At 39.1% G+C, this 23,446-nt stretch overlaps 1 protein-coding gene across 1 annotated transcript in view; it reads right to left on the bottom strand.

The window, feature by feature from the left end:
* The window catches only part of LOC124804798 (5'-3' exoribonuclease 2 homolog), a 431,320-nt gene that overhangs the window by 282,863 nt on the left and 125,011 nt on the right, over positions 1-23,446 (bottom strand). The window contains exons 11-13 of the mRNA XM_047265135.1: positions 22,576-22,683; positions 22,293-22,382; positions 18,654-18,810 (exon numbers count right to left, since the gene is read on the bottom strand). Coding sequence (XP_047121091.1) covers positions 18,654-18,810; positions 22,293-22,382; positions 22,576-22,683 — 355 coding nt within the window. The remainder of the gene's footprint in view (positions 1-18,653; positions 18,811-22,292; positions 22,383-22,575; positions 22,684-23,446) is intronic.

Below are 23,446 nucleotides of genomic sequence, written 5' to 3'. Positions count from 1 at the left end.
TTTTGTAAGTTATCAATTAAAGATTCCAAGAACTGTTCCTGAGATTTAACCACTGTTATCATTTCTGTCCTGTCAGTTGTGACCCACTGTTTGAAGGTAATACTGTCTGGCATTTCCTCATCATATTCGTGAAACAATACAATAAAGGTTTCCTTGCCAGGGCATTTATTACACAAACTCATTGTTGTTGTTGTTGTTGTTGTTGTTGTTGTTGTGGTCTTCAGTCCTGAGACTGGTATGATGCAGCTCTCCATGCTACTCTATCCTGTGCAAGCTTCCTCATCTCCCAGTACCTACTGCAACCTACATCCTTCTGAATCTGATTAGTGTATTGATCTCTTGGTCTCCCTCTACGATTTTTACCCTCCACGCTGCCCTCCAATGCTAAATTTGTGATCCCTTGATGCCTCAAAACATGTCCTACCAACCGATCCCTTCTTCTAGTCAAGTTGTGCCACAAACTTCTCTTCTCCCCAATCCTATTCAATACCTCCTCATTAGTTATGTGATCTACCCACCTTATCTTCAGCATTCTTCTGTAGCACCATATTTCGAAAGCTTCTATTCTCTTCTTGTCCAAACTGGTTATCGTCCATGTTTCACTTCCATACATGGCTACACTCCATACAAATACTTTCAGAAACGACTTCCTGACACTTAAATCTATACTCGATGTTAACAAATTTCTCTTCTTCAGAAACGATTTCCTTGCCATTGCCAGTCTACATTTTATATCCTCTCTACTTCGACCATCATCAGTTATTTTACTCCCTAAATAGCAAAACTCCTTTACTACTTTAAGTGTCTTATTTCCTAATCTAATCCCCTCAGCATCACCCAATTTAATTTGACTACATTCCATTATCCTCGTTTTGCTTTTGTTGATGTTCATCTTATATCCTCCTTTCAAGACACTGTCCATTCCGTTCGACTGCTCTTCCAAGTCCTTTGCTGTCTCTGACAGAATTACAATGTCATCGGCAAACCTCAAAGTTTTTACTTCTTCTCCATGAATTTTAATACCTACTCCAAATTTTTCTTTTGTTTCCTTTACTGCTTGCTCAATATACAGATTGAATAACATCGGGGAGAGGCTACAACCCTGTCTCACTCCTTTCCTGACCACTGCTTCCCTTTCATGCCCCTCGACTCTTATAACTGCCATCTGGTTTCTGTACAAATTGTAAATAGCCTTTCGCTCCCTGTATTTCACCCCTGCCACCTTCAGAATTTGAAAGAGAGTATTCCAGTTAACGTTGTCAAAAGCTTTCTCTAAGTCTACAAATGCTAGAAACGTAGGTTTGCCACAAACTCATTATGCAGTCATAATTGTTAGTGTCACAGACCATTAAATCTAGTAACTCTTTGTAGTTAAGATTACAGAGTTTTGCAGCTGCGATCATCAGTTTGACATTTTGATGATATAAACTAACACATACAGAGTGTCCCTGAGGATCCATCCAAAATACCACACTTAGGGTGGAGGTCACAAAATTTTGCCTTCCAATTTTGCATTCAGAATGAGAATTTTTGAAAACTACATAAAGTTCATTTAAATTTGGCAGCACTAGTCGTTTCTGCTTTGTTACTTTAACTCCATTTATAACAACTCTTTTGCTATCTTTGCAACCTGGGCACATTCTACCGTTTTTCATTATCTTCAAAAAATTGCTGGATCTTTTTAATTGTTTCTTCACTTAAACCTAATCCTTTCTTCTTTCCAAAAACTGGAAGAATGCCTTGCTCTTTCACTGATTTTCGGGTTAGTTTAGCCAAACAATGAGAAATGTTGAATTCATGAACTATTTGTTCTATTGACCATGAGTCAGGGGGCAAATTTAAAATTTTAAATTTTAACTTTTAACTTTTAATTTCTCTATTAAGCTCAAATATTCAGTGTCAGATGATGCTGGTGGTAGGTTTTCTTCTTCTTTGGAAATAATGTTGGTACCTGTATTATTAAAGCATGATTCCAATTCTTTCCTAATTTTGTCTGAAATTTGTTATACCTTATTTTCAATAGCTGCTTTTCTTTTTCTGCTACTTAATTTCATTATTTGCGAAGCAGGAGATACATCTATCTTAGAACAAGCAAAATCCAATATCCTAACAGCTTTCTCAGTACGAATAGAAATATCGTTAACAAGGTTACATGAGTCTGGTTCTGGATTCACAACAAATATTTTTGAGTAACAATCTGGGCACAGGGAATTTCCAGGAATCACATTACATTTCACTTGGGAAGCTGTTTCACTCTCACATAACAAGGATAAATCTTCAAGTTTTATTTCCCTCAAACCTTTGGTAATAGGCTTTTTATGAACTTTAAGTGGATCGCAGCACTTTCTTCCAAAAATGTTGTTGTCCTTCAGAATATATTTCTTCTCGTGATACTCACACACTGATGTTACAGAAGAACTTACTCGAAATTTAAACAAAGTTTGTCTAACTTCATCAAAGTCATTGACATTTTTCAAGTTTTTTGAAACTGACCCGTAAACTGTTTTGTGACACACTTCACTTGCTATCTGTCCAACAGAGCACTGGTCATTAATGTTACTGCATTCCACTTAATCTCTCCAAATTTATTACAAATTACACACAGAACAAAACGCATAACACATTCTACACTCTCAATGAAGTATGTACATCCTCTCTAACCAAGTTTTCAGAACAGACTGCTTACAACAATGCCACACCCAGCAACAATATTTCCTCATTTTCCAAAATACATATCTTTGTTCACAGTCAGATATCACTGTTGAAATTTTTACAGTACACGCTATCATATAGGTGAACAAACTGTGCAAAAATCATATTTTTATATTCAGTCCCACTTGAGATAATTAACCCCAACTTAACCAAAAATGAAAATTTTCAATAATTCATAAAAATTAAGGAAAACTTTGTAAGTGTTCTTGCTCTATATGAGGCTAGTAGTGCATGATATCTAACTATAGGAAAAAAACAGACTCTCATAAATAACTCCTTGTTTGTGGATTTTTGAAAATTTGGATACCAAACTTGAGAGGTCATTTTGACTGGTTATTTTTGAATTTAGGGTATTTTGTGTAATAGAAAATGCTGTAGAGGACACTTTTCTAAAAAACAATCATGTCAATTGCAATGTTGTAACTAAACCCAGTGCTGAGATATTCAAATTTTCGCTAATGGCTCCAGACTGAAAAATCGTTGCGCACCTACAAATAAAAATTACCGCCATCCAGTAAAGGTGCAAGATATATCATTAAAAAAAACTGTTTTGAACTTCTCAAAAATAGGGCAATCCCATATAAAAAAATTAAAAATGGTCAAGCAACCATCACTGGATCACTTCATATGGATTGACCCAAAAGAAGAATCACACTAATCATCTTAATTGGTTACACCAGGGAAGAATAGGCGGCTCTAGAAGAGAAGGGAAAAGTATCCAACACTCAAAAAGCAACACGCTCCCTCGGAGCAGTGGATCTATCTCAGTGTAGAAAATCGTGCTTGCTTTGAGCCGAGAAAAAGTTATGTTTCAACTATAAATATATTTCTGGATGCAATTTATTAATGGAACATCAAGAGATTGTAGCCTGGTGATGCTGCTTTCTTAGGGAATTAGTAGAGACAAATTTTGTTTGGCTTGAAGAAACATGGGTGAATGTGGGCCACAGTTAAATAAAAGGCTAGACAGACAGTACCATTGGCAGTAGTATGGCAGCTTTGATTGGCAGTGGAAAAAAGAATAATTGTAGCACATGCTGCAAATGCAAAAGGTTTCAGTCCAAACTATATGCTGTTGTTCACTTCAAACAAGACTTCTGACTACCATGAGGAGATGAATAACAGTACTTTTGTGGAATGGTCTGAAGACCCTGCACTTAATAAAAACTCTCTGTTATGGGTAATGCTCCATATCATTTAGTTATACAAGGTGTATAGGAGCCGGGACAACCGGGAGATCCGAAAAAACCGGGAATTTTTTCATCCAGGAAAAAACTGGGAAAAACCCGGGAACTTTTTTGAATTCTGGGAATTTTTCATTGTTTTAGTTTTCAGTTATATTTTTGTAATTTTGACTAGTACGAACCAATACTCTAACAAAGGATATTACTGTATCCTGCTACTGCAGAACAATACTGCAGCAATTGAGGGAAAAGAAACGAAAATACAACTTAAGTTGCAAAGGAAAAGCACCATATACAACAACTAAACACAGTTCTCATACAAGTGTCTGCCCAGCAAAATATGTCAAAGGCTTTAGGAAGGCTAGGCAATGCTTCGAAACAACAAATTGCCTACAATGGCATGATGTCACAACTGTTTACATTAGATTCATTTAAGCAGTTGTGAGTGGGCACATGCGCATGTGCAGTTGAGTTGCTTCTGGCTACATAAGTGTGCTGTTAGCTGTATAAGCAGTAGCAGCAAGCAGCCAGATGCTGCCCGGAAAAATTTTACTGGCACGCCCAAGCTGCCAAATTCACTCATATGCAACAGGCCCGGATTTAGGGGGCGGGGGCAAACCGGGGTATCCATCATGGGCGGTAATTTCAGGGGAAGCATCAAATTCATATTCCTGAGGAAAAAACTCCGTTTCATAAAGCGCCTGGCATCCAGAGCACATTGGTCTATCCATTATTCATATGATTTTGAAACGCATCCCTGCCGGTTTTTGAACCTTTTCAACACACTCTAAGTTGACTTTTGAATGAATCATTAATTTGGTTTTTGAATGCGTGCATAGTATACGTGATGTCTGTCAGGGGAATCCCTGGCACATCCTGCAGACAAAAAGGGACAGAACTATATGAACTGAGCAGAATAAATTCAATCACTGTTTGTTTATGTGGTTGACTGGGGTTGGGAATGATCAACATTGTTATAATTGCTAGCAAATTCCATAGATTCAGACTACTAGAGTGGAAATAATTAACTAACAGGAATAACAGGTAAGAGATATTACATGTATCTTCTTGGTGTATCCAAGAAAATGAAATGTTGCCTGAATTTTTGGCCAGACCACTACACTAGTAAGGGCCAGTTGCAGAGTCCACGGCAATCAGCCACTTAAGTTCTATTCTGGGAGTAGAGTGGAAAATATGTTGTATGAACACGTAATAATGCTTAACTGCAGAATAAACATGGAATAATTAAACTGGTGATGGTGGCAGGGTTAGTGAAGTTAACCGGAGAATAAATTTTTACACTGGCAGAATTAGTGATGACAAGATTGTTATAATGAGGAAGGAGAAGAAACGGGGACATCACACAAATTACAGAAGAAAATCACGATTCCAAATTTATATAAAAACTTCGTACTAGTACTTTTCAATCTCATGCTTGATAAGCTGGACTGTGTGAATAAAATGTGAAACTATTTACTAAAAAAACTTTTTGCTTGTAGTAGGCATAATAGGCATTTGATATTGGTACTTTATAAATGATATTCTGTTTTATTATAAAAATGACCATTTGCGTCAAAATAGCCTCTTTTCTTTGGTTGTGTTACAACTGCTGCAATATTAGACAGGCCTATTTCATTTTATCTAGCATACAGTGACAAAATACACGTAATCAGATTGATAAACTACATCAGTCTTGGGTACTATTTGTACTAGCAGCCTTGTCAGTATTAGACAACGACATTTCGTTTTTTCATGTAGCAAAACATTTGACGGTAATAGATTCTTTTGCAGAAAGAAAAGCATGCCATGTAAACCTATAGCAAGATTAGGGAGGAAAAAATGCTAGAACTTAAGGATTGAAGAAAATGTGTGTGAAATCTTATGGGACTTAACAGAAGGATTGAAGAAATGTGTACTATCTTGCTTGTCTCTTGTCTTTACTGGTTTTATGTATCCTATATTTAATTTTATGTCGCACAAAATGGCAAGCTTTTAGCTAATAGGCAATAAATAGTGCAAATTTTCTAAAGAGTTCTTGTTCTCCCAGTTACAAATAATCCCATCCAGTATTAATTACGAGGTTTACCAACTGGGAGCAGGAGAGGCACCAAGGGGCATTTTAATTTCCATTGCCCTGAATATAGTTTGATGGTATCCATTATAAAATATACATGTTTGAATTCCACAGAGCAAGACATAGTGATGTGCAATAGAAGAATGCTGCGTGAAGAAGCGTGGCTCAGTGCTTTGATACACTTAAGACCAAATAACATGTCTTACATAAAACATATGTGTTCGAGGAAATGTATCAGACTCTTCAGAAAGATGTGCACTACAAAAAGAACATATTTTTGAAAAGTCAATTTTTTTTTAAAATTCGATGGAAAAGGGGGGGGGGGAGCACTATCTAGTATTGCCCCAGTTCAGAAATATTGTAGATCTGGGACTGATACATAGAGCAGTCCGAGTTGTAATGGGGAGGTGGGTAGTCTCCACGTGATCCGTGTTTAGGAGTAGTGATTTTGCTGATTCCTCTTCGTTTTTTGCTCTCACAGCAATTAAAAACGAAATAGATTTCTGTGGTGGGGAGCTATCAAGTGAACTAAAATACATTACATAATTACGGAAGGCTAAAATGATGTAAGTTTCAGATTTTATTTTAGTTCCAACTTTCTGACAGTCAAGCATTAATTACCTTGCTGAACAATGAAGTTACTTCTGTCGGTTTGCTAAAGAAATTTGGCTTTTATTAATCTTTTCCTCTGAAGCAGTCAATTTATTTGAAATGAAGTGTTTAATTCTACACTATTGGGTAGTTTCAACTGTTCGCTGCATTTGAAGTGCACTTTTTTATTTTCTAGCGCGTATGGCATTATTCCATAATAAAGAACCAAACATGAGATAATACAGTACTGGTGCTCCAAGAAAATTTACATCCCAATCTGGACATATGAATGTGCACTTTAAGCCGAATCATGGATTTTCGTATGGTTCATGAAATTCTGATGCTCTTGGAGTATCCTCTGATATCGTGTTTCTTTTATGACATGAGGTAAAATATTTTAATGTTTTACATGTACGAACATACGGGCTTCCTGCATCGTCGTAGCTGCGCAAGTGCGGTGACACCTGTTGTCTGGCGCTCTCTGGCAACTGCTGAAATGAACCTATTTCCACAGTTCGCAGGAAAATATTGTGAATGGTGGTTTGAAGAGCATTACTTTCAAAGCAAATTTCCTTTTACGCAAGATGAACTATGTGCGAGAATGTACGATGAATTTCTTAAATCACAGAGCATTTGACTCTCATTTAAATCTCAACTCTCTGAGGACGACCATTTAGAAGAATTTCAAGCCCAGGTGATAAGACATTTAGGTTGTTATTAAAAATTTTACTGGCACATTTGTGTAATGTATCTTAAACTGTAACATGTGCAAAAAAGATCAACATTGTACGTGAAAGGTTAGCTTCTCTTGCAGCTTATTAATCTTAGAGACCAATATTATATGTGAAACCTTTGCTTTTCATGTACCAATGCTATGTATATTAATTTAAACCATTAACTTTTCCTATTTGTAAGTTTAAGCTAGTCAACAGTGTTGCTATTGGCTGACTACATCATGTGTCCTAAGCTCTGAATATCCGCTGTCATTGGCTGGCGAGATCAGTTGACTTGAGCTATGACCGGCTTACAAAAGTGCATCGAAATCTCGATTTCAATGCTTCCGAAAGTAACAAGCGATGTTTGGTGGAATTCGAATTCATACTTTCGCGATGAATGGTGGCTTTGGAGTTTGAAGGATGCTGGGAAAGGCCATGAGCAAGAGGGATGTTGGTGTACAGGGAGGTGGCATCAACAGTGATAAGTACAGATCCAGGAGGTAAGGAGGTGGGGATGGTGGAAAGTCATTGAAGGAAGAAGTTAGTATCTTTGATGTCAGAGGCTATGTTTTTGGCAATTGGATGTAGGTGTTGGTCAGCAAGACTGGAAATTCTTTTGGTGAGAGTACAATAGCCAGCTACGAGGGTTGTACCAAAAGTAAGGTTCCCAATGAGCTACAGCCTCAAGAGAAGCTGCTAGGCTAAATCCAATAACAGTGCCGTGCGCAGTGGTTCTCCCACTCAGAAAGAACTTTTAACAGAAACGTTAGATAATCGCAAGGTGTGTGCTCGCTGGGTCCCCCAGATGCTGACTGATGGATGCGAGGAGCAATGCCTTGACTGCGCTCACAAGTTTCTTCAACAATGTGAAGGGGGAGGCAACAAGGATAAGTTGTTGGACTCTATCATCATGGGAGATGAAAAGTGGGTGTTTCGTTATACCTCCGAAACAAAAAAAAAAAAACAATCTCATCAGTAGCGTCACTCCAGTTCATAGACACCAAAGGAATACAAACGAACGCAGTCGGCTGGAAAGGTTATGGCGACTGTGTTTTGGGAATAGGAGGTGGTACTCCTCATCGATTTCATGCCACCTGGGATGACAATAAGCTCAGACAGATATTGTGAAACACTGACCAAACTTCAGCGAGCAGTCCAGAATCGCTGGAGACAACGACTGACAGAGGGGGTAGCCCTTCTTCATGACAATGCTTGACCCCACATCGCTCATCGAACACAGGAGCTTTTGAAGAAATCTGGGTGGACTGTTATGCCCCATCCCCTTTACAGCCTGGGCTTAGCCCCCAGCGATTATCACCTCTTCCCCAAGTTAAAGGAACATTTAGGTGCCAAACACTTCAAGAGCGATGATGAAGTCGTATCAGAGGTCACACACTTCCTCAATGGGTTGGCAGGAGACTTCTTCAACTTAGGTATACAAAAGCTGGTGCACCGTCTTCAAAAGTGGGTCAAAAAAATGGAGACTATATTGAAGAATAGACAAAAGTGTGTGCTTTTCAATGATGTATAGATTAATAACAATAAACAATGTCTTCTATTTGTAAAAAATAAGGGAACCTTACTTTTGGTACAACCCTCGTACAATAGGGTGTCTAGGATTGTTGGGTTTGTGGATTTTGAGGAGCATGTAGAAATTTGGTGTGAGGGTGGTGTTGTGGTGAGGAGGTTGGGCTCAAATGAGAGGTTCTGGGAAGTGCCAATGGATTTCAGCAGGTTATGGAGGTTATGTTGGACTTCTGAGATGTATCACTCCGGCAGACCTTGCAGGTGAACGAGTCACACAGCTGTGGAGGCCTTTCGTCAGGTAATCACTGTAACTCATCACAACAGTGGTGGAGTCTTTGTCTGCTGGGAGGATGATTAGGTCTGGATCCGTTTTCACGTTGTATATGTTTGTCTTTTCTTCTGCTGAAAGGTTAGTATTCTTAGGAAGGGACCTGGGGGAGGATGGTAATGCCAAGCTGGAGGTAAGGAATTCCTGGAAGCTGACTAGGTGGGCATTAGGGGGTTGGGGGGAGGGTCACAGTTGTACTGTGGTATGAACTGATAGAAGCAAGGTTCAATGTTGGGATTATGTTGGCTGTGGTTAGAGGGATCGGTGGCAAAAAAGTGTTTCTGTTGTAAGGATCAGGAGAATGAGAGTAGGTCTCTGGAAAGTCCAACTTGGTTAAATTTGGGGACAGGCAGAAGGTTAGGGCTTCAGATATGACAAACAACTGTGGGAGTGAGATTTTCAGTGAAGAGGTTAACAACAATGTTTTTGGTTTGTTTGGGTTCTGAGTTTTGTGAGGTGTTGGGAGTGAGTTTTGGACAATGTGGTAAATTGAAAAGGTCAGCCAGGCATGGTCTGGGTGCTACAGGGGATAGGCAAAACTTTGTGAACACCTTTACTTATCTGGGAATGGTTTATTAATAAGGGGTTGGACCCCCATTTGCCTATAATATGGCTGCAATTCTTCTTGGAATACTGGCATATAATAATTTTATAGTCTCCAGTGGAATGTTATGCCACTCTTCAATCAGAAACTCTTCTAACTCCTGTAGTGACGAGGGAGGCGGAAATCTGCTCTGGAGTCTTTGCTCCATTACCATCCACAAGATTTCGATGATGTTCAAGTCCGGGGACTGTGCTAGACAGGGAAGACGCTGCAGTTCAGTTGCATGCTTCTCATACTACAATTTTGTTGTCCTGGTTTTGTGAATGGGTGCATTGTCATCCTGAAATATCGCATCATTGTTGGGGAACATTTGAATCATGAGGTGCACCTGATCACCTAAAATGTTTGCATAATTGTTGGCTGTAACACAGCCTTGGAGAGTAATGGTGGGACCAGTAAATATGGTTGCCCACACCATCACATTTCACCTCCATGCTAAATTGTTGGAATCAAGCAATCAGGATTGTAGGCTTCTTTTGGCACTCTCCAGATGTAAATCCAGTCCGATGTTGGGAATAACAAAAATGTTGACTCGTTGGACCATATGGTGTGTTTCCACTGATCAGCCATCCAGGATTTATGCTCGACACTTATGTTTTATGTTTCTTTGTGTTGGTTGTCATCACTAATGGTTTCGGTATAGCAGCTGTTGATGAATATTCACTTTATGGAGTTCTCAGTGGACGGTGTCAATAGATACGGGTCTTGAAGATGGCTATTGTGCTCTGCAGTCATTTTAGCTGCTGTAGTTTTGTGTGGTTTGACACAATTTGTATTAGCATACAACAATCCCTGTCATCTAGTATTGATTTGCGCCCACTATTAAATTTACATGATGATGTCTTTCCATGTTTTGTGTAGGCTGTCATGACTGTTGAAACAACTGCTCTTGAAACATTCAATAAGTTGGCTGCCTTGGTTACTGATGCTCCAGCTGATTGGGCCCCCACAATCTGCCCTCTTTGTAACTCTGTCAGGTCTTTCATTGCACATCAATCTCAGCCTCTGAATGCAAACACGAAGTGTGCACTACTCATAAACAACCTGTACTGATGCCCAAGTCTATACCGAACACACACAGTCCAGCGCAATATGTGCCTTACCTGCATTTTTGACCATCAAACACAATCATCCCATTACTATCACTGTTCACATTATTTTGTCTATCCCCTTTACAAGGAACTGACGAGGGGTTTCACTGTGAGAAGCGTGGGTGTTGATGGATAGTGGTGCCTCAAGGTGGGAGTAGGATGTCAACAGTTTGGACAATTTATGGAGCTTATTGGAGTGCAGTAATAGTCCTGGCCTCAGTCTCAGGTAACCCACTGTCTCCGCACCCTCCACCAACAGTTTTGCCCTCATTTGTCCTGTCACCCCCTCCCAATCCACGTTCCCATATCGCCTTCATCATGTGCTGACCATTACAATTGTGCTAGCTCATAATACCTGCCACCCCTCCTAGCTGGCAAACCAGCTACCTCCCTCAGAGCCACTAGTCACTCATCCCCAGTCCTTCTCCCTGCCAGCTGCCATCCTCTCCCTCTACTCACCCCATCCAACACTACCCCCACCACATCCAGTCCACCACAGAAAAATTGCACTGGCACTGCTGGTCTAGTCAGCACCATGTATGGGCATAGTTTCTTGTGTGTGTGTGTGTGTGTGTGTGTGTGTGTGTGTGTGTGTGTGTGAGAGAGAGAGAGAGAGAGAGAGAGAGAGTTCTAGTCATCACCATGTAGGGGTATAGTTCAAACATGAGGTCAATCAGATATCTCAACAACATCGTGAGTTAGCACTGTGGGTTGACAGTCACAGTGCATCCATTTTCTCAAGAGTCCAATTATGCCAAACTGGGCTAATTCACACTATACAGCTGCTTTTCCCTATATGTGTCTGTGGGGGGGTGAGGGGGGGGGTGGGGGGGGTTGTTTCTCGTGAAGGCAATTTTGTTTGTTTGTTAACAGAACACCATATGTGAAAATGAGCCTCATCACTCGCTATTAGAATACTGTCACTTTCCAAGGTTTCCAGCATCCTTTCTGCAAATATATGCTGCTACACACAGTTATTATGCTTCAGTTGTGGAACCACTATGATTTTAAAAGACTGAATGTGGAGGTCAAAGTGCAGAATGCGGCAAAACAGCATGTCTGAAACGCACAAAACACGAGCATGTCGTATCACTGAACACTGAGGGCTGGCCTCCATGGCTTGTCAAATTTTCTTGATGTTTTCTCCAGTGCTAACTGCCCGGACACCTCCCCAAACTGTTCCAGGTCTCTCTGTTCCTCTTGTTCTGAAGTTGTTGAACTACTTTATTGTTATTGGGTGAGATGGGACAGCACCATGTCCACCAACACTGAACTCATTGTGAAACTTTCCCTGTGTCAGCACTACAGAATGAATGGTTCCAACAAAGGTGTTTTAAACAAAGACATGTTGTTCAACTGATCATGGCTCCATGGCTACTGAAATGGCAACTAATAGCGAATGTGTATCAACCATTGCACATGTGCTAGTTCCCCCACCACTTATGTTCTGGCAGATTCTAAAACATATTACCTCCCTGCCGGATCCTGTGTTACCACAGGGAATGACGAACTGTGGCAACTGCCTGCACGCATTACTTGATGAGCCAATGCCTCAATTTTGGACCTCAAATGTCAATTGCCAACTACTTTAAATCAGACTAATAATGAAAGCAATCTCGTTTCTTTCTTGTGAGGCATATCACCATTCAAAGCTTTTTTGACATATTTTTTATCAATTGTGGTAGTGCATTTCTTTGTACAATTTCGCAGCTAAAATGAATTAATGATCTTTAAATAAATTATGCTTTGGTAACAGCAGATGGCGGTATCATACGTAGATAAACAGCAAATCCTCTGTAGCAAAAATATACATATTCTTGTGAAAATTGTACAATAAACTTGCAAAGTCAAGCTTACGCAGCTTCATCTGATAAACACCCTCACTGGCAGGAAGTTAATTTTAGAAAAAGAGAATTTTATTTCAGTGCTTTGGGAAATTTATGTAACATCTGAATATCTTACGAAAGTAAGTAAAAGCCTTTCAGCGGTATAAATAAGTGGAAAGAATGTGAAATGGAACATAAAAATCCCAAAATGACCAAGTTTGCGTAAGTTGTAGGAATTCTGTACTCACTACACAGAAATTTCTATATGTGCCACCAAACGTAGGAGGAAACTGATTTAAATGTGAGCGATTCAATTCTATTGGCTTGTGATTTTGTAGTGATTAGAGAATTTCTGTGTAAATTCTAGAACCACTCAGCCTTCTTCTGTCTCGACCACATGATATTCTGGATATAAGTGTGGGATGGTAGAATCCAACCAACTGCGCCTCACATGTTTGCATGTGCAGGTTTAAAATCAGTCGTGGGAAGAAAGTAGACGCGGCGGACGAACAGCACCGACAAGTACCTGTCGGGCAATCCATAGATGTTTTACTGGGTGTGTAAGAAAGAACCATGGAGTTTATATGCAGCTCTGTGTTTATTGGGTCATTGACTACTATTATTAAAACAAAGACAGTTGAAAAAGAACTCTTGAAAACTCCTGATATAACTTTCCAATAGGCAAGACTTATTTTCTGATTTATATTAAGAAAAGTTATGGTATCAAAGCCAACTTTCTTTTAACTGTAATTTAATTTGTTTCTGATGGTCGACTGTATGAGGGAGTTACCAGAAGTTATATATTTATGTTGAAAGTAAGAGTTTTATTGTGTATGAAAGTCAAATACGTTGTTAATTGACGAAAAGCAACACAACTGTAGTATGTCTGAAAGGTAACTTCTCAGTAACTACTTATTAAATAAGTAAAAAGAGTCTAAAAATTCCTGCACCTAGCGTTATTCGACGGAGAAGAAGTCAAGATGGTTTTCAGCAGTGTGCTATCCAGTAAAGAAGAGTGGCTGCAAATTCCAAGTAAGTCACCTCATAAAGAAGTGGAAGGTGGTTTGGGGGAATAAACCGAAATTACCCAGATTCACATTCACACTTTAAGTCAGAAACATTATAATTTGATTCCATACACCGGTATAAACACCAAGTATGATTCAATCCACAACTGTAGTTTGTGGTAAACAACAAGAAGTCTGAAAGGAAACTTCTCATAAACTGTTTCTTGGCAGATGGCTTGGCGTACCTGTAAGCTCTACGTCATACACTTAGGAATAGGAAATGTTCATGCCTGGGGAATGACTGCAGCAGGGCAGAGCAATTACATCAGTGATGCAACTAAAAAATAACAAGTAGATGGGAACTTGGCCATTACGGAATGGACTTCAACATGGCCATGCCCATAACAATTGGCAGCTAAAAGTGACAATTCTGATCCTATCACATTTCTGGGAGAATTTGTTTGGCAGATGAATCAAGTGGCACTAAAAGACTTAGAGTAAGCCACATCCCACTGGGGGGAGAACATAAACAGACGAACCAACAATAGTAAGCCATACAAAAAGAGGACCAATACTTTGCACAACAATGCTGTTCTGCTTGGGCCTTGGAGAAGAACATTCAGAAGCAGTGCAGTTCTGTTGGAGTCTTGAAGGAATCAATATGCTTCGCTAACTAATGCTGTATCGAGATAGTAGCCTTATAAATTTCCAATCATACCATCTGGTCATTTTTAACAACTGAAAGCTTCATGAATCTTCCCATCCTCATTCACGGACCTTAACAATGATGAAAGGAATGTGAGCTTTCTCAGCTGCCCACGTGTCGCTGCTATCTGTAATATGCCGTCAACCAGCCCCGGAAGGTAGTAATCTTTCGCATCTCTTAAGCTTCATTCCTTATGTGGCCAAGAACTCAAAATCCCATATGATGTGCATCTAATGTTACCCAGAGAAAAATTCCCTGGGAACATGTTACTCTATGAGCAGCAGGTCAATATTTGTTTCTCCCAGTCAGTCATTCAGTTGTGAACATTTAATCATGTTTTTAATGCTCATTTCTAATGGTTCAACACATGTGTTTGGCAGTGTTACATGTTTCACTGTCCGATACCTTATATTTGCATACATCCTTCTGAATTGTACACACACAGCAGTATGTTTTAACTGGCTTGTAGCAACCAACCTGAAATCCAGCTCAATGCATTACTTAAAGTCTTTAAGGCTAAACTACCCCTAGAAATCAAACATTATAAGAATTCAAACCTCAATGTGGTTTTTATTAAATCAGAATATGCCTGTCAGTAAAAAAGATGGCTTAGCTGCCATGTGCTCTTATATCAGATTTGCATACTTAACATTTGATGCCCTGCATGGGGCCTGCAGACATGTAAAGTGAATACAAGAACAATACATGAAAACTGAGGCTACAAAGTTCCAAGAACCACCATTATGCCATACATGCCCTTCTAACCATGTTGACTGAGACAAGTAGGCTCAAAAATTTCTAGATGGTGTAACCATGGCAATGGGAATTAGAAGTAGAGTATTTTCATAACTTCCAAAAGGGAGCGTGTAAAGTGAATATCAAGCCAATAACTTTACTGTCACATGGAATGTATGTATATGCAGGATTGAATTGCAGTTACAGAAAAGAACGAAGGAGGGTGAACATGAAAAAAAGTAATGAGATGTGATGGTGGTGGCGATGATGATGATGATGATGAACTGTTAAGTCTGAAATTTACATGGAAATCAAGTGAAACTAGACCTTAAAATACTTTCCAGTAATTTGGTAAGCAGCGGCTGAATGATTAATAAGTGTCTTCCATGATGTAACATCTCAATTCTACAGAATAACATGTTCTACTTCTAACCAAATAGGGTGAAGAAAGATGTATGTGGAAACCAGAAAAATTATTTAGGTAGTTTTTTAGGTTTGTCACATGTCAAGATTTGGTGTAAAAAATGTCAGTTCAGAACATCAACAAAGCACAATGGGTAGTGTGTGTCTCCACCTGCTGTGGAGGACCAATAATGCAATGGCATAGTGGCTTGGTGGTGCCTTGGAAGCCAAAGAGCAAAGGGCACAGATGATAATTTCAACACCAGAACATTTGAAGATTATACATAAGAACAGTTGTTCTGAGATGGCAAATCAGTACAGTATCTACATCTACAAGGATACTCTGTAAATCACATTTAAGTGCCTGGCAGAGGAATCATCGAACCACCTTTACAATAATCCTCTACTATTCCAGTCTCATACACTGCACAGAAAAAACAAACACCTACATATTTCCATGTGAGCTCTGATTTCCCTTAGCTTTTTATGATGATAGTTTCTCACTAAGTAGGATGGTGTCAAGAAAATATGTTCGCATTCAGAGCGGAAAATTGTTGATTAAAATTTCGTGAGAAGACTCTGCCACAGCAAAAAACGCCTTTATATTAATGATCTCCACCCCAAATCCCGTATTATTTCAGTGACACTCTCTCCCCTATTTTGCGATAATACAAAATAGACTGCCCTTCTTTGAACTTTCTCGATATACTGTGTCCATCCTACCTGGTAAAGATCCCACACCATGCAGCAGTGTTCAAAAAGAGGACAGACAAGTGTAGTGAAGGTAGGCTCTTTAGTAGATCTGTTACATTTTCTAAGTGTCCTGCCAATAAAGCACAGTCTTTGATTAGCCTTCCCCTCAACATTTTCTGAGGGTTCCTTCCAATTTAAGTTGTTCATAATTGTAATTCCTAGGTGTTTAGTTGAATTTATGGCCTTTAGATTTGACTGGTTTATCGTGTAACCGATTTTTAATGGAATCCTTCTAGCACTCATGTGGATGACCTCACACTTCTCATTATTTAAGGTCAACTGCCAATTTTTGCACCAGACAGATATCTTTTCTACATCGTTTTGCAATTTGTTCTGATCATCAGATTAGCTCCTAACTCATTTGTATAGATAAGAAACAGCAAAGGGCATATAACACTACCTTGGGGAACGCCAGAAATCATTTCTGTTTTACTTGATGACTTTCTGTCAATTACTATGAACTGTGACCTCCCTGATAGGAAATAACAAATCCAGCCACATAACTGAGATGATATTTCATAAGCACACAATTTCACTAAAAGCCGCTTGTATTGTACAGTGTCAAAAGCCTTCTGGAAATATAGAAATATAGAATCAATTTAAAATCCCTTGTCGATAGCACTCAACACTTCATGTGAGTAAAGAGCTAATTGTGTTTCACAAAAATGATGTTTTCCAAATCCGTGTTGACTGTGTGTCAACAGGCTGTTCTCTTTGAGGCAATTCATAATGTTCGAACACAATATATGTACCAAAATCATGCTGAATATTGACGTTAATTATATGGGCCTGTAATTTAGTGGATTACTCCTACTACCTTTCCTGAATATTGGTATGGCCTGTGCAACTTTCCAGTCTTTGGGTACAGATCTTTCGTCAAGCGAACAGTTGTATACAATTGTTAAGTACAGAGCTATTGCATCAGCATACTCTGATAGGAACCTAACTGATACACAGTCTGGACCACAAGACTTTTTGTTAAAAATTTAAGCTGCTTCACTACATCAAGGATATCTACTTCTACGTTACTCATGTTGGTAACTGTTCTTGTTTTGAATTCTGGAATATTTACTACGTCTTCTTTGGTGAAGGAATTTCGGAAGGCTGTGTTTAGTAACTCCGCTTTGGCAGCACTGTCGGCTATAGTATTTCCATTGCTGTCATGCACAAAAGGCACTGATTGTGTCTTGCCGCTAGCATACTTCACATATGACCAGAATCTCTTTGGATTTTCTGCCAGGTTTTGAGACAAAGTTTCATTGTGGAAACTATTATAAGCATCTCGCATTGAAGCCCGCGCTAAATTTTGAGCTTCTGTAAAAGATTGCCAATCTTGGAGATTTTGCATTCGTTTAAGTTGTTAATTTGGAAAGAGTGGAGCTTGTCTCTCAGGAAGGCATCAAATGAATTTTTATCTGCTTTTTTGAGTAGTTATATTTTTCATTTTTTTGAGGTTTTGGAGTTACAATATTCAGTATCACTAAGACAACCTTGTGTTCACTAATTCCTGTATCTGATTTGATGCTTGTTATTAGCTCAGGATTATTTGTTGCCATGAGGTCAAGTGTGTTTTCACAACCATTTACTGTTAGCGTGGGCTCATGAACTAACTGCTCGAAATAATTTTCAGAGAATGCATTTAGCAGAATTTCAGATGATGTTTTACGCGTACCTCTGGAATTAACCCTCGAGCGGGCACGCCTGTGTACAAAGTGCACCAACCAAAAATAAAATTATTTTGTGTGGTTCCATTTTTGTTTCTCAACTGCAAACCAATACTTACTCCTTCAGTATTGCTGCAGGTAAACATTTTCAACATTTGTTGCTCAAGAAAAGTTTGAAAACAGAAACCTCAAAAAAGGACACCACGAACTTTAATGTTTGTAGTTGCTGTTTTGATAGCAGGGGTATCAAGAAGACCCTTCACAACAGATGATACGCAGCTCACATCCTGGAGTGGAGGGGAGTGGAGAGTGGGGGGGGGGGGGGGGGGGGGGGAGGGGGGAGTGGGTAGGCCTAAACATCATTTGCATGATTTTTATCAATATGATTGAGCTGGGCAGTGATAGAAGGAAAAAATACGAGTCGAGCACCCTACTCTCTCATTCTTTCTTTACACTTCTAAGCTCTTGTAATATACAAATAACTGAACTTATCGATGACTCAAGGTGTCTGTAAAAGGTTTTCATTTACACAACAGACAATTTGACAAGTGGTCAGTATTCTGGATGAGAGCACTGTGTGTTATCATAACATTACTCAGTCATCTGCTTAATGAAGAACAATGTCTAAGTCAAAATATAATGTAATTCATCGCACAAACAGGAAGACTGCAGATGCTTACTATAATTATTGTTAAAAATAAGGGAGTGCGTTTCTCAAAGAAAAAGATCTTACTTTCTTCAGCAGTCAAACAACTGTAATACGGTTCAAGTGCAGCAAATAGTCTTGTCTCGTCAACAAATGGCAAAAGAGCTACTCCTTGCCATGCAAATTTTTTGCCATTCAAATCAATTTTAAAATCTTCAGGGTAGAAGTCAATTATATTGGAGTCCTGGAAAAAAATTAAAAATCTATCAACTCAGTTCACACACACTTTATAAAACAATTATTCTATTTCATTTTCATTTCTCAAGACAAAATGTTAGTCATATACTGACATGAAATAGAACAAACAAGTAACTGTAACATCTGCATTACACTAACAATCAACTCTATAAATTAGGAATGTTACAATACAGGGTGATTCAAAAAGAATACCACAACTTTAAAAATGTGTATTTAATGAAAGAAACATAATATAACCTTCTGTTATACATCATTACAAAGAGTATTTAAAAAGGTTTTTTTTTTCACTCAAAAACAAGTTCAGAGATGTTCAATATGGCCCCCTCCAGACACTCGAGCAATATCAACCCGATACTCCAACTCGTTCCACACTCTCTGTAGCATATCAGGTGTAACAGTTTGGATAGCTGCTGTTATTTCTCGTTTCAAATCATCAATGGTGGCTGGGAGAGGTGGCCGAAACACCATATCCTTAACATACCCCCATAAGAAAAAATCGCAGGGGGTAAGATCAGGGCTTTTTGGAGGCCAGTGATGAAGTGCTCTGTCACGGGCTGCCTGGCGGCCGATCCATCGCCTCGGGTAGTTGACGTAAACTGTTTATACCAACGTTTAATACACCACCTATCAGGAGGTTTAACACCATACTTCGTTCGAAATGCACGCTGAACAACTGTCGTCGATTCACTTCTGCCGTACTCAATAACACAAAAAGCTTTCTGTTGAGCGGTCGCCATCTTAGCATCAACTGACGCTGACGCCTAGTCAACAGCGCCTCAAGCGAACAAATGTACAACTAAATGAAACTTTATAGCTCCCTTAATTCGCCGACAGATAGTGCTTAGCTCTGCCTTTTGTCGTTGCAGAGTTTTAAATTCCTAAAGTTGTGGTATTCTTTTTGAATCACCCTGTATATTCCTATTCAAGTTTCTAGATAAATGGCAGACCGTACTGTCCACATACAAATTGCAATTTACAAGAATACATACAGAGGTGAACCTCATAATATGATGTGCATAATCTAATGGACAATTAAATTTACTTGAAATATGAACTGAAACCGTATCCTGCTTCGAAGATCTCAATTGTTAAATTACATTGTTCTCTTAATCTCAAACAGCAAGTCACAGTGTCAACTAGGGGAATGGAGCACTTACAATTGAATAATTTGTCATGCAATATTCCTACATTTGAATTCAGTGCACAGTACATACATGATGCTTTTCAACAGTGATGATACTTTTATATAATTGTACATTTTTTGAAGAATGTCCACTGCCATTTGTGTGTTCAGTTTGTATGATAACAGTACATAATGTCAAGTGTCAGGCAACTAATAAGCGAAAAATAATGAGATGATATTCTTCTGATCTATGAGGTACTGTCAATCCAGGTGAAGTAATAGGGAAAAAAAACTGAAGCAACTGTTGCACAAGTGCAAAACAGTTATCCTTCTTGTGATGCCAAAAGATGAGGCCACTAACTTACAAAATTACATTGTTTTGTGGGATTTAAAGATACGAGTTTTTAAAATAATGAGACAGAAGTCTCCCGTAGTGAATCGTAACACTATGAAGTGAAAAATTTGTGAGAGAACAGGGAACCTGTCATCTGATGCTGGTAAAAGAAACTAAAACACCACAATGCTAAAGAGGTTACTTACAATTTTACATTATTTGTTAACACTCTTTCACTTTTTACTGAGAGAGAGAGAGAGAGAGAGAGAGAGAGAGAGAGAGAGAGAGAGAGAGAGAGAGAGAGAGTGTGTGAGTGTGTGTGTGTGTGTGTGTGTGTGTGTGTGTGTGTGTGTGTACTGGTACTCAACACAATAAGGTTATCAGTGTGTACTAAAATTGTTACACACAGTGGGAATCAAGCCAATAAAATGACTCATGCACTTGGTCCCTCCTAACTCGCATGGACCCAAACAATCACTCTTTCACACACATCTTAATACAACGAAGAAACGGTGAAAGGTGCTACACCGGGGATTAAAACATAAGAAAAACAACAGAGGAACTAAAACAACAGCACAGGAAAATGTAACTGGCGGACCACTTACAAAAAGCATGGGTGAGCCAGTCACCCTGTTAACACCCGATGACCATTTCCCTAAAATATAAGGAAACATGTCAGACATTTCACAAAATTTTATAATTTACCACATTCACTTGAAAGTCACTTAAAATTAAGGGCAGATCTTTGGAACATCTGTCACCGTCCTCTGGCCTAAAAATAAAACACAGTCTTAATAAAATGTGGTGCACAGTGATCTGTATGCCCCAAACACCACACATTGAAGGGTCCTGTCACCTTAGCAAGTATCCAGTGTCAGCAATATCACATATAATTCCATGTTGTAGACAGTAAAGTTTCCAGGCTGTCAGATCTTGAGGACACGATCAGGGAGAATAAGGGAACAGCAGCAGATGCACAAGATAGGAATGTGGCACTGATGAGCATATTCTGGATGCATGCATGCAGGGTAGTGGTGGATAGCATATGATGACTTGTGGATTGGGAGGTGGAGGTAGAACAAAGGAAGAAGGATACTATGGACAAGATGATGTGCATGCAGAATGAGTAAAGTTAGGGTCATGGAGCAAAAACATAGATGGGTGTGGGGCAGTGGCCCACAGAGACTGAGGCCAGGAGGATTACACAATCAAAGGATGTGTTGCAAGGACAACACTCATCTATGTAAGTCAAAGCTGCTGGTGTTGGGAAGAATTCAATTGGCCTGGGTTGTGAAGTGACTAATAAAACTGAGTACGTTGTGCTCAACAGTGTGTTCTACCACTGAATGGTCAACTCTGGTCTTGGCTACAGTTTGGCGGTTCCATTCATTTGGGTGGAGAGCTGGTTGGTGATCATGTCAATATAAAAAGTTGTTTAGAAATTACAGTAGAGCTTGTGTACGACACGACTACTTTCAAATGTGGCTCTGCAACTGTTCAGATAATGTAAGCATGTGGCAGGACTGGAATAGGATGTGCTTAGCAGTTGTACTGGACATATATAGCACTTGGGTCTTCCACAGTGTTTATGACTCATACGGCTTAGTGTTACAACTGGTGCAGCATAGAAATGGGAAAGACTACAGTTCACCTGTTCCAGTCTGGGATGGAGGCCTTAGTAAGCCCTTCAGCATACTGGGGTAGGGATTGCTCATTACTGCATCATTCACCCTTCAAGGGTGGCCACACTGTATGGTAATAACTTTTTGGTGTACAATTGAAGTCAGCTATCAAAATTAAGGCAGTGTAGAAGGTTAGTGTGCTTAGTATGTAAAGAGTTTTGGATGGAACTATAAGAACAGGGGTGGTCAACATATCAACACACAGGAAGGTGGTCCCACTATCACTTCCAATTGTAATTTGAAAATCTGAGATAATTTTTGTTGCTTTTATAACATATGAACATTTGTTACAAAACAATACTTCAAAAGAGAACTAAACATATACTTACAGGATCACTCATAAGTTTAGCCCATGGTGCAGGGACATGGGAACTGCTAGCAGCAGGAAACACACCCATCAACTGTTCAAGTGGTCGAAACTGAAAACAGAAACAACCAGAATCAGACACAGTAGAATGGATATAATGCTCACTTTAGTACTTCATGCAAATAAAAGTTCTCCTTAGGTAATTATTCTGTACAGTACAGTCAGTTAGAATCCTTGCAATGTTTACAACACATAAAATAAAATTATTCACATGCATCATCATTGAGAGATAGGTTAATACTCACTGGTTTTGTTCCCTTTTCAAATTCTGTTGATAACACACCTATATTGATAAAATCTGATGCAAAAGGAGCATAATGATATGGAAAGTACCACTTCCATGAAGCACAACCCTAAAAAGAAGAAATACATATTTACTATAACAAAAATTTGAAACTATTTACTAACACTGTGATGTAAAATTCGACACTCCAAATTACAATAAGGTACATAGAAATTCCGTAAGTATTACTGATACAGTTGTATAGCAGCTTTTTACCAGAGTATGCATTGAGTGTTCACCAAACAATCTAATCAAAACTATGAACTCCACTCTGGGGCCAGGTGAAGATTGTGCCGGTCACACAATCTCAAACCAAAAATGATAAGTTTATTCTAACGAGCCAAATGCTTAATTTAATCTAATTTGAAAGATTTTATGGAGCCAACAGAGTCAAAGATATCTAGTCACTGAATGAGTCACTATATAACTCACAAAAACCAAAAGGAAAGAAAATGATATCGAGTGTCTGAGCTCAGTAGGAATACAGTAGGATTTATCAATGTTGATTAAGCTCATTTACTCGGAAAACTTGAGCCACTGCTTTCACTTCTGGGACATTTGAGACTATCAATCAAAATGCATCACACTAATGTCGTCATAGGAAGTTACGAATTGCTGCCACAAATGGGAAGAGTTAATAGTGGATGTGAGCAATTGGACAGCATATTCAAGCAGATGAAACAGTAGATGACCACTCTTATGAAGATGGCTGCAAAAGCGGCCAAGCTGCCAGCTGGTCAACAGCAGGCACCTCATTCTCTGTCACTCTGCACACTCACAGCAAATTGGTCAGCCCACCAACTACCAACTGTGCTGCTGCATGAGCACTTGAA

This window comes from Schistocerca piceifrons, chromosome 1, assembly GCF_021461385.2.
Source record: "Schistocerca piceifrons isolate TAMUIC-IGC-003096 chromosome 1, iqSchPice1.1, whole genome shotgun sequence".
NCBI classification, from domain to species: Eukaryota; Metazoa; Arthropoda; class Insecta; order Orthoptera; family Acrididae; genus Schistocerca; species Schistocerca piceifrons.
Note: the sequence above shows the minus strand (reverse complement) of the source record. Positions and strands in the feature narration are given on the sequence as shown.